The 17,450-nt window shown below is 35.4% G+C and overlaps 1 protein-coding gene across 1 annotated transcript; it reads right to left on the reverse strand.

Annotated features, from left to right (window-relative positions):
- Positions 1–60: 60 nt before the first annotated feature.
- On the reverse strand, positions 61–11,647 carry LOC149076382 (uncharacterized). Its single transcript, XM_089245539.1, has 3 exons — positions 11,190–11,647; positions 6,764–6,898; positions 61–2,243 (listed from the first exon to the last, which is right to left on the reverse strand). Exons 1-3 carry the CDS (start codon positions 11,202–11,204, stop codon positions 579–581), a joined length of 1,815 nt encoding a protein of 604 aa, XP_089101665.1. The 5' UTR covers positions 11,205–11,647; the 3' UTR covers positions 61–578.
- Between the last annotated feature and the right edge of the window lie 5,803 nt (positions 11,648–17,450).

Consider the following 17,450-nt stretch of genomic DNA (forward strand, 5'->3'; position numbering starts at 1 on the left):
TGCATCAAAGTATACGACGTTGAGTTTAAAAGAACATGCTTTACTAAAATACAACAAATATTTTATATCAAAACTAGAGATTCCATTTTAATACAGTTTTTATTTTTAATTCTGTATTATTTACAAAGGCCATTCGAAAAGGAATTTGTTTTAATCAACCGTATGGGTTTGACCTGTATAATCCGTAGGTTTCATCCGATATAGTCTTATGTTTCTTTCGATGAACTTTGATATTACTGCTGCGAAATCCATTGAAATGGGAGTATTTATGCCGCTGTAACTTTTACCGGGACTCGCATTTCATTACGCTCCATCGCTGTCTTTAGAAACACATTCTATGTCTGATTGATTATAATTCAAACAAACAAAAATTAGTGAATTGGTAAACAGCACATCATGGACGAATTTCCACGTCCAGTATTCTTAGGAATCCTTCAACCAGCCGGCTTAAATTAGCTCAAACGACTATGCATAAAGTTCATTAATGGACTGAAATGACGTGACTGTGTACTATACACTTCCCCCTGCGTCCTATTTTTCACCATAAATAACAATTGGTCACTCACTATGAATATTCGTCACCTGCTTTTCATCGTGTCAGCTGATGGCTTCTGTGGAATGACGATGCTTCTGGGTGGTACCGGTTTGGGTATGGAAAACCTGAACGAGTCACCGTAATTTTGAGATTTCTGGGGTGGTACGAACCTGTGCAAGTGGATCGGGACATCTTCTGGTTTCACTGGTATGCCTCTAGAGTCGTACAGAGGCCTGTTATTTTTCGGTATTTCGAACATTCGATGTGGATTCGAGACAACTGCTTGGTCTGGCTTCCGAAAGTTAGATGTCATCGATACAACGTGGATGTTCCTGTTTGAATGTCTTTCGTCCCATGGCAACGATTGGTCTCGTGTAGGGACGATCGGTCTACTAGCCCTGTACTTCTGGATATTTGACACATACGGTAGTTGGTTATTGCTCTGAAAAGGTTGTAAAGTATTTGTCACCAAATCCCCGTGAACGAAATTTCGGATTAGGGGCTGTCTCGTTTGTTCCGAATCACGCTCCTTGTTTCTCAGTTCAGGAATGTTGTCAGCGGGTTTAGTATTAAGGGGATCCATCAAAAACTCGTCCCGGGATGGATTCATTTCATTCCCATTTGATACTGTCTCTCGAGAATCAACTGATATCATTCTTCTCGTATCATGACTGTACCACTGATCTATGGCGTTGGTGTTCGGCAGATGATTTATACCGCTGTAACTTTTGTCGGGACCGTCAGGTTTCAAAGACGACGATTTAGCTCTCGTTGAGTGCGGTAACAGCTGAGGGGGGTATACAAGACCGGCGTTCGATAAACTGGCTAATCTCTTGCCGAATATAGACTGGATCAAGTATATATCGTTACCAGAATGGGGATCAATGTTATCGCTGCCTTTCGATCCGAATCGATCCTCATTGAAATGCTCGCGATTAACATCTGAATATGAAATTGCGGGCAGCTTCGTGGAATCAGCGGCCAAACCTTTACACGGTGATAACCGAGGTTTATCCTCGGACGTTTTAACATGAGCGTTCGTTGGAAAACCTGTATCTGCATCATTGTCGGTTCTGACTTTCTGCGATGCCGGACTTGCTTTATTGGACCAATAATTATACAACCAGTTGGGGACATACGACTGCAGAGGCGGTTGCGACTGCATACGATTATCAATGCGGTGCTGCGGTGGAAGCATCATCGGTGTAGAATAATGATTCGCGCTCGACATTCTGAGAAAAAATGGGCTCGGCCAGGTTTCGGAATGCTCTGAGTAAACAGTACTTGGAAATGCTCCGACATTTCTTAATTGAAACTGTGGCTGAAGAAGGTGATTTCGGTTCATTTTTACACGACTATCCGTGGTTTGAGGTGACTGCACTGCCGGGAGCAATGCCGTCGGTATTATAGAACTTCCTGACTGACCTTGCGGGGATTTCGGAGACTCTAATCCGTTTCGTAAGTCACCGCCGAACTTGGCAATGGCAACATCAGCTGGGTGTGATGCTGTTAATCCGGGTTCGTTGGATTTTATGTTCGCTCTGAAACCATTCCAGTCAGCCACATACTGTACTTCGCGAAAGTTTCCTGCGGGAGTCTTTATTCTATACATTCCTCTGACGACACCGTCCGAGTCTCTGTGCTCCTGCCGAAAGTGGTTGGAATCAGCCTCTGGATGACCTATACTGTAACTGAATCCAGTATTTGTCTGCATTCAAAGAAAAAAAAGAAAATATAAAACAGCGGCAAAAATTATACACTCAGTACAAATACGGGGCTCGATCGATTGCCCTCAAAATAGAAGGGTTTGATGTGTTTCCGCATTTGTTCGATTGCTCTGAGTCTGATTTTCGTCATTGTAGGTGATGTGGGGGGGGTGGAATTTTGGAACTTTTCAAACTTTTTTGTTTAAGTAACTAGCAGTCATATGTAAAATTTATGCTCAATTTGGTCTAGAAATTGGAAAATCGAAAAAATGTATTGACGCGAGTGCCAAAAAAAACTTTGTATTAGCGTTCTCTGTTGTTGACGGAACTAATTTCTGAATTGCTGCATATATATATATATATATATATATATCGGCTTGTTTTTTAGCGTACCAAATTAAATTAGTTTCGGTTTATAGTGCCACCTATCTCTGACTTTGAATATTACCTTCTAAATTTGCACGTAAAAATTTTGGTCATTTTTTCTCTTTCTGTCGGGTTTTTTTTTCATCCGAGAAATTAAGTTCTCAATAGTTTACAATGTAATTGATTGTTTTGGTAAGTTGCGGCCCATTTATAAAATAATCAGATGCATTGAAGTATCGATTAATATTCGACGTTTCATCTGCCTTCACGTGAGCTGGAACCATTAAAATATCGTTAACAAACTTGTTCAAACGACCAGTCTTTCTAAAATTGGGGTGAGGGCAATCGATTTATTTTTTCTGAAGAACGGTGAGGGGCAATCTACTTACACCGACAAATACAAAATCTGTAGCTACAACAGGCAAGTTACAAATCAAGGTGGCTGGAAAGTAAATAATAAAAGCAGAAAAAGGCAGAAAAATTGAAAAAATAAGTATATACACAGTGATAAATAAATGCTATTGGGAAAAAAAGTGTATAAAAAAATGACATGGTTGTCATAGCCTAATTATAGCAGCCCACAATAGAAATTATTCAGAAAAATAAATAAAAAAAACTTAAATATACACTGCGCATAATAAATATTGTTGCCATTCATTTCAGTGTGGATAGCTTCTCGATTTATCCCACCCAGCTTGTCATATTTCTCCGTGAAAATGTCTACCGTGGGGGTATTCACAACAGAAGGTAAGCTATTCCATCTATTCACAACCATGTTAAAAAAAAAAAACTCCCTGTGATACAACAACATGTAGTTGCCCCTAACCAACCGAGGCCGAAGTCCTCAAGTAAAAGCGGTTAAATGACTGTGTAACAATATTTCATGATTCATCATATAATAGTAAATATGGGATAGAGTTATTAATAAACTGACATTACTCAGACGTACGTAGCGCCCATTCTGATGGAGGTATTTTGATGAAACTTGTTATATGGGATGTATGGAAGAAAAGAAAGATTCAATATAAAAAAAAGATCAATTTTTGACCACCAGGTTGAAAATTTACACTTTTTGTAGTTATCTTTTTCCCCTTGGTCGAAGTAACGTATATGCCAAGTTTTAAGGAAATACGTCCTCCACAAACGTGTGCTACTTATGTCGGAGTAGTGTCAGTATAATTAAGCTAAGTAGTGTCAATCAAATTGTACTGACACTACTCCGATCTATGTAGCGCCCTTTGTGATGGACGTATTTCATTGAAACTTGATAAAGACAGTGGGGGGAAAATATAACTGCGATAAAAAAAGCTCCACTTCTTATGGTAGTCAAAAATTGAACTTTTTTTTTTATTGAATCTTTCTTTGCCCATAGTCCATACATCATATATACCAAGTTTCATCAAACACCTCTATGGGCCTTACATACGTCTGAATAGTGTCAGTTTATTTATATCAAACCTGTACACAATAACATGTAATACATAAAGCCCGGAAGTTCAGGCACTAAAAATATTTGAAGTAAGCAGACAAAAGGGTACTAAAAATACTTAAAATAGGCACTAAAAAAAGGGCATTTATAATTCATGGAAGGAAGGAAATATAACTGTAAAAACTAAGGTATTAAGGGACCACAAAAACTATAGCTGAAAAATTGGTTGCACTTAATCCGGCTACTGTTTCAACTAGAGTTTATAATAACTGCATTATTATCCAAGTTAAACAATTTATTTCAAGCCAAAAATAAAGTATTTGAGGTCCCTCAGGTCAAGTCCAGGGCAACCTTTACCAGACGCGAAGCCTGAAGAGAAAATGATCTGTGGAGCAATAAAAGGCATTTATGGAATTTTGCCTCAATTTCCGGGCTCTAATAATATACATAACACATTTGAATATAAAGTAAAAATTATTTCAAAACAAGCGTGTCAACGTATAAGTATGGAGAATAAAATGAGGTAAATATTTATTTACGCAATTTTGAGTTCTGTTACAGTATATTGAAAAACCGGAAACTTGTCAAATCTAATTTCAATATCAAAATAATTCAACGCATGAAACTTTTCTTGGAAAGAAATCGAAATGTCGAAACACAGTAATTTCATTGCATCACAAACACGATTGTTCAGCACATCATTGCACATAAAAAGAGTTTTTCTTGAGCAGGAAAATTTCATTTCTAAGATGCACGCTTTACGCAATTCGGACATTCAAAATAAAAAGAAGCGTACATCGTGCAATAAATTCAGCTATATTGTATTTAAAAAGAAAACTCAAGTAAACATCTGGATATAAATGGTTTTATAATTAAGAGGGTGTGAAATTTAATTGGTATTTTGCATGCATTACATAATATCGTAAGGGAGGTAAAGAAAGCTCTTCCGATGTATTTGCTCATCGGAAAATGAATGGGTTGAAATGGTGTTAGTATAATTAGTCACAAGGTGTGTAGTGAGTATGAGTAAATATTCCATGGGTAGGGAAAAGACCGAGAACGGACTTTATAAAGAATAAAGATAGAATGAGTCTCTCAACGATATTAAAACCATTGAATTACTTAATGGCCATTTTATAGAAAGTTACTTTCTTTATAACTGACCTATATGATACGCACACACAATGCGGAAAAAAGAGAAAATATTCATGATGTAATCGATAATGTATTTGGAATTCAACTCGCATTTTTCTTTTGCAATTCACTATTAAATTCAATCGAAATTATATAATGCATTAAAATGCGCTTTTCATGTCGCTCATAATCAGAAAGATAAATGGTTTTTTTTTTTTGTTTACATGTGCAATTCATTAAAATAGCGAACTAGAATAATTAGTATATTTTGTCGTATAGTTATACCTATGTATGTGTTACATGGTAGCATATGTCTCTTAAAAATTCGAAAATTCTAATAACGAATTATTCTACATTCAATATATCAGAGTAGAGTAGAATGATATAGATATATTCTTTTATATTTTTTTCTAAATAGAATTCTAACGAATACTAAACAAGTTCGGTATCAAATAATATAAGTTTTGTATCGAATAATATAAGTTTTGTATCGAATTATATAAGTTTTGTATCGAATAATATAAGTTTTGTATCGAATTATATAAGTTTTGTATCGAATAATATAAGTTTTGTATCGAATAATATAAGTTTTGTATTAATGTGTTCAATATAAATTACTTTGTATTCAATATCAATTGAACATCAAAGGGTATCGAACTGAATTATAAAAATTTTATGTTAAATTTATATAAATTTTATATTGATTTATATAAATTTTATATTGATTTATATAAATTTTATATTGATTTATATAAATTTTATATTGATTTATATAAATTTTATATTGATTTATATAAATTCTATGTCAAATAATATAAATTCTATGACAAATAATATAAATTCAATATCGAATATAATAATTTTTTCATATCGAATAAAATCGAATTTCTCAGCTACCTCGTTGGGCATTTTGCCTGTTGTGGCGTTGTATTTGTATTTGTATATAAAATAAATTTCATATCGAATACATCGATTTTAAATAAATTTCATACCGAATATTTCGATTTAAATAAATTTCATATCGAATAATATAAATTCCATATTGAATAATATAAATTCCATATTGAATAATATAAATTCCATATTGAATAATATAAATTCCATATTGAATAATATAAATTCCATATTGAATAATATAAATTCCATATTGAATAATATAAATTCCATATTGAATAATATAAATTCCATATTGAATAATATAGAAATTCCAATTCTTCAATCTCTTCTAAATTGAAAATTGAAAGTCTTTTATGTTTGATACAGATTCAAAAATAAAAATAAAAACCTTCCCTATAAAACTGGTTATTCCATAATTTTTTTTCTCTTTGTCAAAGATCATTTATAATCCTTTAAGATCATTTCCCATTAAATCACTGATTAGAACTTGAAAAAAGGTTTTCCACTATATGATTACTCAAAAAAAAAAATCTATGATTATTTCTTATTTGAAAAAAAATTAACATGAAGTTTCTTTAATATTAGAACAAAAAGCTATAACTCATGAACGAATGAAGTTGCAGTTGAAATTCCTTTTATTCCAATTTCTTTATACGAGAGTAGGCTGCTTTGAATTAAAAACTAAATTAAATTAACCTGTTTTTTGGAGGCTTCTCCACTTGACTGTACGTTACTTCTCAATTTCTGTTCGTTTCTTGATCCGATTTCTTGGAAACCGTCGGAGAACGATAGTAGACACACAATCGCTGCAGCTATTCTTGCATAAAGGACCTGCAAGGAAATTAAATAAAAATTTTAAGAATAAATATTTTTTAATGCTCATACAAGTGTTTCTCATCGTTTCTGAATACAAGAATAAGTGAAATGTACGAAAAAAAATTTGAGATACATCACAATTCAATCTTTTATTTAAACCTACGTAAATAGTAATGATATTGGTATCATGCAATCGAATGTTTTTATTTGATTAGAAAAGCCGCAATATTCAAGGTCGCTTGTGAATCATTTGTCCCATCTTCGTGAACCATACGTTGAGGAACGCTGATAAAATTAATCATTTTATTTGAAAAAAAGAAGTTCGGTGTGAGCTGACATAACGGTTACTGAAATACAGTTAGGGTCTCTCTCTCTCTTCTCTCTCATATATTGATTAATGTATCCGGTTGCAGTGAGACCTCGCTATTACGATATGAATCCCTCCAGAACAATAACTTTGCAAATCTTGTTTAGAATTGCTAATAGTCTAATGATAAGCTCCTCTGAGATACAACGATATCCGTTACTACTGTATATCCCCCCCCCCCATAACGATATTTTTGAAGAGATTTTGAAATTACTACAACGATATCTCATTATATTCGGCTAAAAATCACTTTTCATATATTCCTAAATTCCTAACTAGTTTTTTTTCTTCTATCAGTGTTTCGGTATAATCAGTGTTTTCCGCAACGTGCCCTAAAAACGTTAATGAGGTTGCCGTGAAGGTATTTTTTGAGTAGTACACAAAAGTGAAATGCATTAAACATCTTTACAGGAGCAAAACCCATAAGTGAATTTTATTAACTAATTAAATACAAATTTTTTCTTTCGAATAAATACTCGTGCATTTTCTGGTGATACTAAAAATTCCGACTCAGAAGAGATGAAAAGAACAGCATAAACTTGGTAGCCCGTGATGGTAATGTTACCTCTCGATATAACGATAATCCCTCTACAGCGATATTTTTCTGAGTCGCAGAGTAACATTATATTGAGGTTTCATTGTATTATTAATAAATTCTAATACAGTGAAAACTCGCTTTAACGATACGCAATGTAGCATTAAATCTCTCTAAAACGATATTTTTTTCAAGTCGTTTGAATTGCTTATAGTTAAACTCCTCTGGATAAAACCATATTCTTTACTACGGAAAAACTCTCTATAACGTTATTTTTAGATAATATTATGAATCCGCTACAATTTGTTCTTAATATCTCGCTCAAAATCGTCTTCAAAGTATTTTTAAACGTCGCTTAATTATTTGACAAAAAGAAGTTCGGTGTGAGCTGACATAACGGTTACTGAAATACAGTTAGGGTCTCTCTCTCTCTTCTCTCTCATATATTGATTAATGTATCCGGTTGCAGTGAGACCTCGCTATTACGATATGAATCCCTCCAGAACAATAACTTTGCAAATCTTGTTTAGAATTGCTAATAGTCTAATGATAAGCTCCTCTGAGATACAACGATATCCGTTACTACTGTATATCCCCCCCCCCCATAACGATATTTTTGAAGAGATTTTGAAATTACTACAACGATATCTCATTATATTCGGCTAAAAATCACTTTTCATATATTCCTAAATTCCTAACTAGTTTTTTTTCTTCTATCAGTGTTTCGGTATAATCAGTGTTTTCCGCAACGTGCCCTAAAAACGTTAATGAGGTTGCCGTGAAGGTATTTTTTGAGTAGTACACAAAAGTGAAATGCATTAAACATCTTTACAGGAGCAAAACCCATAAGTGAATTTTATTAACTAATTAAATACAAATTTTTTCTTTCGAATAAATACTCGTGCATTTTCTGGTGATACTAAAAATTCCGACTCAGAAGAGATGAAAAGAACAGCATAAACTTGGTAGACCGTGATGGTAATGTTACCTCTCGATATAACGATAATCCCTCTACAGCGATATTTTTCTGAGTCGCAGAGTAACATTATATTGAGGTTTCATTGTATTATTAATAAATTCTAATACAGTGAAAACTCGCTTTAACGATACGCAATGTAGCATTAAATCTCTCTAAAACGATATTTTTTTCAAGTCGTTTGAATTGCTTATAGTTAAACTCCTCTGGATAAAACCATATTCTTTACTACGGAAAAACTCTCTATAACGTTATTTTTAGATAATATTATGAATCCGCTACAATTTGTTCTTAATATCTCGCTCAAAATCGTCTTCAAAGTATTTTTAAACGTCGCTTAATTATTTGACAAAAAGAAGTTCGGTGTGAGCTGACATAACGGTTACTGAAATACAGTTAGGGTCTCTCTCTCTCTTCTCTCTCATATATTGATTAATGTATCCGGTTGCAGTGAGACCTCGCTATTACGATATGAATCCCTCCAGAACAATAACTTTGCAAATCTTGTTTAGAATTGCTAATAGTCTAATGATAAGCTCCTCTGAGATACAACGATATCCGTTACTACTGTATATCCCCCCCCCCCATAACGATATTTTTGAAGAGATTTTGAAATTACTACAACGATATCTCATTATATTCGGCTAAAAATCACTTTTCATATATTCCTAAATTCCTAACTAGTTTTTTTTCTTCTATCAGTGTTTCGGTATAATCAGTGTTTTCCGCAACGTGCCCTAAAAACGTTAATGAGGTTGCCGTGAAGGTATTTTTTGAGTAGTACACAAAAGTGAAATGCATTAAACATCTTTACAGGAGCAAAACCCATAAGTGAATTTTATTAACTAATTAAATACAAATTTTTTCTTTCGAATAAATACTCGTGCATTTTCTGGTGATACTAAAAATTCCGACTCAGAAGAGATGAAAAGAACAGCATAAACTTGGTAGACCGTGATGGTAATGTTACCTCTCGATATAACGATAATCCCTCTACAGCGATATTTTTCTGAGTCGCAGAGTAACATTATATTGAGGTTTCATTGTATTATTAATAAATTCTAATACAGTGAAAACTCGCTTTAACGATACGCAATGTAGCATTAAATCTCTCTAAAACGATATTTTTTTCAAGTCGTTTGAATTGCTTATAGTTAAACTCCTCTGGATAAAACCATATTCTTTACTACGGAAAAACTCTCTATAACGTTATTTTTAGATAATATTATGAATCCGCTACAATTTGTTCTTAATATCTCGCTCAAAATCGTCTTCAAAGTATTTTTAAACGTCGCTTAATTTTGGTCTTTCGAGAACGTCTAATAACATCGTTATTTTGCCCCACCTGAACACAGGAAGTATTGGAGTGTTGTGAGTATTTGTATTTTCTGTGTAATACACAGAGGCCTAATAGAGTAAATCCTTTTGCAGAGATGAAACATCTCACTAAATTTTATTAATCAACTGATCAATTGTAATTTTTCGCAGTTAACAAATGCTCAGAAGTGCATATTCTTGGTGGCAAAGTTTCCGATTTATATTAGACATCAACAACAGCATAGGTAGCAAGTAACAATAATGCTACCTCTCACTACAACGATATTTTGTATTGGTCCACAGAATATCGTTGTATCGGGATTTCATTGTATTTTATACACGTTCTTCTATTATCAGCGAAATGCAAAACATTCTAATGCATTGAAGTTTTTGTAAATTTATATTTTCATCAATCATCAAACCAAAACTGTATAAGAATTGTTATAGTTTTCAAACATATAACTTTTCATCTGTAAATTTTATTTCGAATCATCTATACGTGTACCAGCACTCCTAAAGAAAGGAGAGGTGCTGGTTATACACATGGAAATTAGTTTCATGTAATTCACAATCTTTGACGCTTACATTCAAAAATTAATATACAGTATCATCGAATAACATAATGCCATAACGCCTGAACCCAAATACATTTATGTACATTTATTAGGTGCATATATTATATATACATTTATTATGTGCATAGTTTCAACTAAAAGTGAATCAAATGACATATTAGCATCGTAACGAACAATTATGTGATGGAATTGTGTTTTTTATCGATTTCATAATTTCTCTTGGCAATTTCTATGAAGAATTTTTGTGTGAAGATTCTTACAAATTCGGCTTTATTATTTGGCAATCTTTATACTTCATCAATTTTTAGTTTGAATTTTGTTAGACTTATCTGATCTGCACCCATTAATAAATATACTATTAATTATGCTTGCATACGAAATGCTATATAAATTTTAACCTTATTGTGTCACTATTCTGATTGAAATCGTACATTTATACAAAAAAGTTTCATTTTGTTGCAGTTGCGAAAAACAATTTTTACAAGACTATTTTATAACTGGATTATTATTCGTCAAATCAAATTTTTCGGACTTACCTTGACTAGAGCCATTGCAATAACCTCCTACGAAAACAAGCACCAATCTTCGATATGTATCTCACAACATTTTCCGAACTACGTTCACCTTTGGTCCGAACGATTCACAAAATTATCAATAAATAATGATGATATTATTTTCCGACGTTTTCCAAATTCTTCCACGAAAAGCGAAAAATAAATAAATAATAAGAAAGAAGAAGATCCAAAAATAATTTTTTGTTGTGTTTCGCACTTTTTTTGAAGTCAAGGTTGCTTCATGTCCTTCTGGTTTGGAGATAAAAAAAGAAGTGTAGGTTTTTTTTAGTTAAGGCTACTACAACCAGGTGCTCGGCAATACTAATATCAAAGAAAAAAAAATTGCAGATGGAGAGTGGTCGGATGTAGAGGAGCATAAACAGTGAGGCTTATTTCACGTGAAAAAAGAAGTCGATGGGCAAGGTGGAGAAGAGAACTGTAACAACAGTGGGCTTTTCACAGAGGGGTGGCCCCGAGGTTAAGGAGATAAGGGCACTCTGATGCCGGACATGATCCTCAGGTTGTTTCTGCCCAATGCCCCCCGTCTATTCTTAGTACCGGGTTCGGTAGAAGCCTTTTTTTTCATACGTCAGTTGAGCACATTTGCTATTTCACGCAGAAAAGAAGATTGAACTTGAGAGATTGAGTAACGAAAACGAAATTGAAGATATTTACAGTATTACCAGTGGCATCTTAACGGGTGAGACAGTCGAACTTGAGAATAGGGTCCAATATTTTTTAATAATTTCATTCATTCTGAATAGTCATTATTTTTTTTAAGTATGAGATTGTTTGTGTGGCATTACTGAACAGTCCACGTACCATAATTCCCTATGAAAAATCAGCAGCGTCGTAGAACCCGTATGTTGAAATTTCATTCTGATAAATTCAAAAATTAAATACAAACACAAGGGCCACAACATACAAAATACCCAACGAGGTGGCTGAAAAAAGATGTCCATTAAAAAATATGGATGTCGAATATATATCTAAACTATATCAAAAATACAGCATCCCAATCAGAGTAATAAAAAATCAACAATTATGATGAAATATAAATATACTGCCCATAAAAAATTATGGTTGTCTCATCTAAATATGGATAGCTTCTCGATTTATCCCAATATGTTTATAATATTTCTTCTTAAACGTGTTAGTCGTGTTAGAATTACGACCTTCCGGAGATAAGCTATTAAATTAATTAAATTCCATTAATTAATATTTTAGGTGCCTCATACCTTTTAACTTGGTCAAAAATCATCAAAAAAACTATGCTCTGGAAATATCATTGAAAATATAATTTAACCATTGATTTATTTCGAATTTTCTACACATATTTTTAATTGTACTGTATATGCTATGTTATATCAATAAAATGTTTTACATACCTCCAATATTTATTGTTTTTCAAATTTTCAAATAATAAGGGGAGGGAGAAATTCATCGTTAACATGATGATAAAATAGCACGACATCAATGTAATTGAACAAAAATTGGTTCAAAATAAAGATAAAACTGTTCAGTTCACAAAATGAGCCAAAAGATTAAGATCTCATTCTATCAATATTATTTTTAATTAAATTTCGAATTTTGAAAAATGAAAAAAAAATTAAATAGCTCTCTTTTTTTTACATAAATTTTTTCATAACAACTTTATGAATGGATCTGAAATACTTTGCCTCATTATATGAATGAGCAAATTCCTTTATTTTGAAGCATTTTTTTTTTCACTTACGTTGATGTCATACTATTTATCATGCGAAAGGTGTTAATAATGAAATTTTTTCCTTCATATTTGAAAACTTGCGGAAAAAGCAAATGTTCGAAATAATTGAAGTGTTGTTTGTTCTCTTAAGTTCAGTTTCCACATCGGAGCGTCTGGAGCTTGCGATGCCTCAACCCAAGTGCAGATAAAAATCGCTGCGATTCTTTATTTTTCATGCGTTGGCTTGTGCCTCTTTCTGGGTGATAAAAGAAAGGAAAAGGCCCTGCTACATGCATGATGCATAGGAGTGGTCGGCACCAGAGGTAGAGTGGTGGCCACAAGAAAAGAGCAGGATGCAACACTAAAAAGTTTCTTATTTTTTAATACACGAACAATATTCCCCGCTCCCCTCATCACCTTACACAGGAGGTGAGTTCGGGTGCCTCGAGAAAATGATCGTGGCACGAGGCGAGCACACGACAAGCCCCGAGAGAAAGTTCACCTTCTCTCTTCTCTTTCGTTCTTTTTTTATTTCATGTGCGCTTCTTCTCTTTTTTTCTTATATACTTGATGATTCTTGGGTTCTGCTACATCTACGTAATGATCGTAGAAGGCGGATTACGTTGAATTCATCATCGAGATCGCGATAATTCGAAACATATGGTGAATTCACCATTTTTGAACGCATGCATGTAATTACCCTTGTGTGTTTGTGTGTTTGGAGAATTTTTTTTTTTCTGTATTTCCATAAATATGCATACATATATCCAATACTTAATTATGATGGAGTTTCATCATCGTGTTTCCCGTCATTAGTTTCTAAATTGTGATTAATGTGAGTGTGCATTACTGTAAAAAACAAAAAATTATAATACATATACACACAGTGTTACCAGCAAAGATATATTCGCGTCATCCCTCTTGCCATAACTGTCCCTGTGAAATTTGTTTCGAATGAACACCATAATTACAGTCGATCCCGCTTATAACGTTTCCCATTTAAAACGTTTTCCCGCTTGGTACAACTCATTTTCGTAGTCCCAACTGTAAGTATTGGATCCCTGCTTACCGTGTTTTCCTTAATGAAATGTCGCCAAGTCAAAACAAATTTTTTTTACTGCGATTTGCAACAGCCCTTTATTTCAGCAATTTATGGCCAAAACTGCATGCAAGCATGTGAGTGACCAAAATAATGACCTGGTGCGCAAGGGACGAAAATAGCGACCTAGAGGGGTGTGAATGCAAGTGAACGACCAAAAGAGCGCGACTTAGACACAGAGGTATATTTACGGTGGGGGGGGGGGGGGCTAAGCAGGCTATAATCTATAGTCCAGGGCGGATAATTTGGAGGAATGAGTAATCGGGAGAACTAGACTAGAATGAGTGAAGGGCGGCAAAACTATAAATCCCCGGGCAAAAACCTTAATCGGAAGGGCCCCTCTCCAAATTTATGTGTCCCCATGGGAGAGTTGGACAGGGCTCTTCAGGGCCATTGCGTATGTTCTAGGGGTTCAGACATTTTCTTGGGGGCAATCCCCCAGTTGCCCCAGCCTAGTTATGGGTCTGGGGTTCTTGCCCAGGGCTCTGGGCAGGGCCGCCTTAAGACCATCATGGGCCCCAGTGATTTTTCTAAAGCTCTCCTTGGCAAATTTAGATGTTTACTCTCAATAATTTCCATCTGATCTCATTTTTGTGAGGTCCCCGAGCAGTGCCTTGTAGGTCACGTGCGTTAAGACGGCATATAGTTTGGGACAGGCATCTTAACAGCATCATAGGCTTCCAGATTAAACAATAACGTATATTGAGGCCTCCTGCATCATTAGAGTCCCTTGGGTCATGCCTCGGTTCACCTATGCTTTAGACACCAGTCTAAGTTTTTTGTCGGGGGTGAGGGGAGTACGCAAATCGAATTTTGCCTCACAGAAAAAGAATTTCACATTCAATGAAAATCCACAATGTCAGAATTGATTAAAAGTCTTCAGCAGTTTAGAGGGAGGAGGGGACCCTATCCCCATAGGCGGAGATAGACTTGAAAGTCTGGTTGTCACGATGATTACTGGGGTGGCATGATGATGATGATGATGATGTCAATTCATACATACGCAAATACATTAGATCAGTCGACTGACCGATCTAATACCTCTCCCCGTATCTCCGCCCATGCCCATCCCTATCTCACTCAGGGTTAGGTGACTCTAAATTATAGCATTGTAGAGGCTCTAACTCAAGGTATAGCGTCTAGAAATAGCTTATCCAGTCGCCTTAGCTCAAGGCAATGTGACAACGCCATCTATAGATAGATATGGGGATGCTAAATGCACTCAGGCCCCGTTAGCGTACCTGACAAAACTCCACATTCATGGCTGTGGCCCCCACAAGGGAAGGGCTAATAAGGCTCCAACCCAGAGCACGAGAAAAATCTGTCTTTTTTCACACTATAAATTCACTATAGCGAGGTTCGTCAAAGATCTCAGCCAAGGGACCACGGATCAAGATGTGGGAGCTGTGCCAATCTACGGCTAAGTTGTAACGTGATGCTGTGCATTAGTACTTTTTTTTATTGTGGTGTTTTTGTCTGTCACTCATGGGCAGAGATACGGGGTCAAAGGTGAAATTGACTGATCTAATGTACGTATATATGCATATGTGAATTGGCATCATCATCATCGTGCCCCCCCCCCCCAGAAATAATGACCGTGCCCCTCCCAGACTTCCAAGTCTATCTCCGCCTATGATGTCACTAGGTAGCAGCATTAAAACAAGTACAGTGAAACCTCGATACAACGATACTCTGCGGACCAAGAAAAAATACCGTTGTAAAGAGATTATCGTTATATCGAGAGGTAGCATTATCATCAAGCACCACCAAATTTACGCTGTTGTTGCCATCTCTTCTGAATTGGCGTTGTTAGTACCACCATAAAATGCATTTATAAGCATTTATTCGGCAGCAAAAAATTCTAATTCATAGTTGATTAATAAGTTTTTTGTTTCTCTCTGTAAAATAGCTTGCTTCATCACACTTTGGTGTACTACACAGAAAATAGCTTTATGGCAACTTCATTAACACTTTCGGAGTGCAAACAAAATGCCATGGGCGGGGATGGGGGGGGGCATGGGAGCGTCACCCCCCCCCCCCCACCGTCAAAGGTGGAGCTGACTGATCTAATGTATATATGTATATATGAACTCACATCATCATCATCGTGCCTCCCCCCAGACTTTCAAGTCTATCTCCACCTATGCAAAGTCATATAATTAATAATCTTCGAAAGAACAAACACTGGTGAAGAATTAAAAAATATATCGAAGGTGAAAGTGAACAAAATGTAAATAATATCGTTGTAGCAGTTTTACAATCTCCTCAAAAGATATCGTTGTAGAGTAATTTATTGTAGTAGTAAAAGATATCGTTGTATCGAAAGGAGTTTAACATTATACAATAGGCAATTCCAAACAAGATTCGAAAAGATATCGTTGTAGAGGGATTTATAGGTATATCGAGTATCGTTGTAGCCAGGTTTCACTGTCCTTTCCAAGGAGCTTTAACCTCTTTACGATCAGGGACGTAATATTGCGCCCAATAGCCAGTGGAATGAATTCGGTTCATCTATTTCTTCAACCTCTTTTTTCCTGTTCGTGAAGGGTTACTATAACCATATGAAACAGAGTTGTGTGTATTCCCCCCACCCCTGTTCTCTCATCACCATCGTGATATCGTTACTTTTTCTTCCTCCTCCTCACGGTATCCCCCCCCCCTCCTACACACACACAAATTCATATAATGTGATACTTCTATTACATATTGCACATAGAAGTGAGGAAGAGAACAAGTAAAAAACTACAAAACAAATTTGTTGCTGAGGGCGAAAAAGCAAGGCACTGTACTAATACTTTCTTATACCGGGATTACACTATATTTTATAAAACTTCACAGATGAAACCGATAAGGTGATCAGTTGCGTTTTTCCAGTTTAATAAAGTAATTTTATAAAACTATTATAGTGTAATCCCGGTCTTTCTTCCCCCTAAAGAAAGGTAATACCCTTTCTTCCTTTTTTTTAACGCTGCAACAAGGCTATCACATTCATCGACTATACGTCTAATACAGATTCAAATTTATCGGCAGCAGCTGCATGGCCCCACATTCTGGAGTAGGGCCCTAAGTTGAGACTTTTGGTGGGCCACCAGGTCAGACTTTCACGGGCCCTTCAACAGTGAATGAAAAAACAAAAAATGATGAGAATCGTCCCGGGCCCTGTCAGCCCCCACCCTTGTAGAGGGCATGAGCAGCTTGTACATGAAGAGGTTAAATCACACACATCTCCTAATAGTTTTCCAATCCCCTTGAGTACTTTCGATCATGGGCGTACCCAGGATTTTAACTAGAGTTGGGGTGGGGAAAGAACGCACTGATACTAAATTGATACGTCTGTGGTGTGTGCCAATTCTTCTGGGGAGTGGGGGCACTTCCCCTCGCTGGGTACGCCCATGCTTTCGATTCTTACGAAGTTTAGATTTTCTATCAACAGGTAGCA

This window comes from Pholcus phalangioides, unplaced genomic scaffold, assembly GCF_987345545.1.
Source record: "Pholcus phalangioides strain wild (caught in Gottingen) unplaced genomic scaffold, Ppha-v1.0 ptg000015l_1, whole genome shotgun sequence".
NCBI lineage: Eukaryota > Metazoa > Arthropoda > Arachnida > Araneae > Pholcidae > Pholcus > Pholcus phalangioides.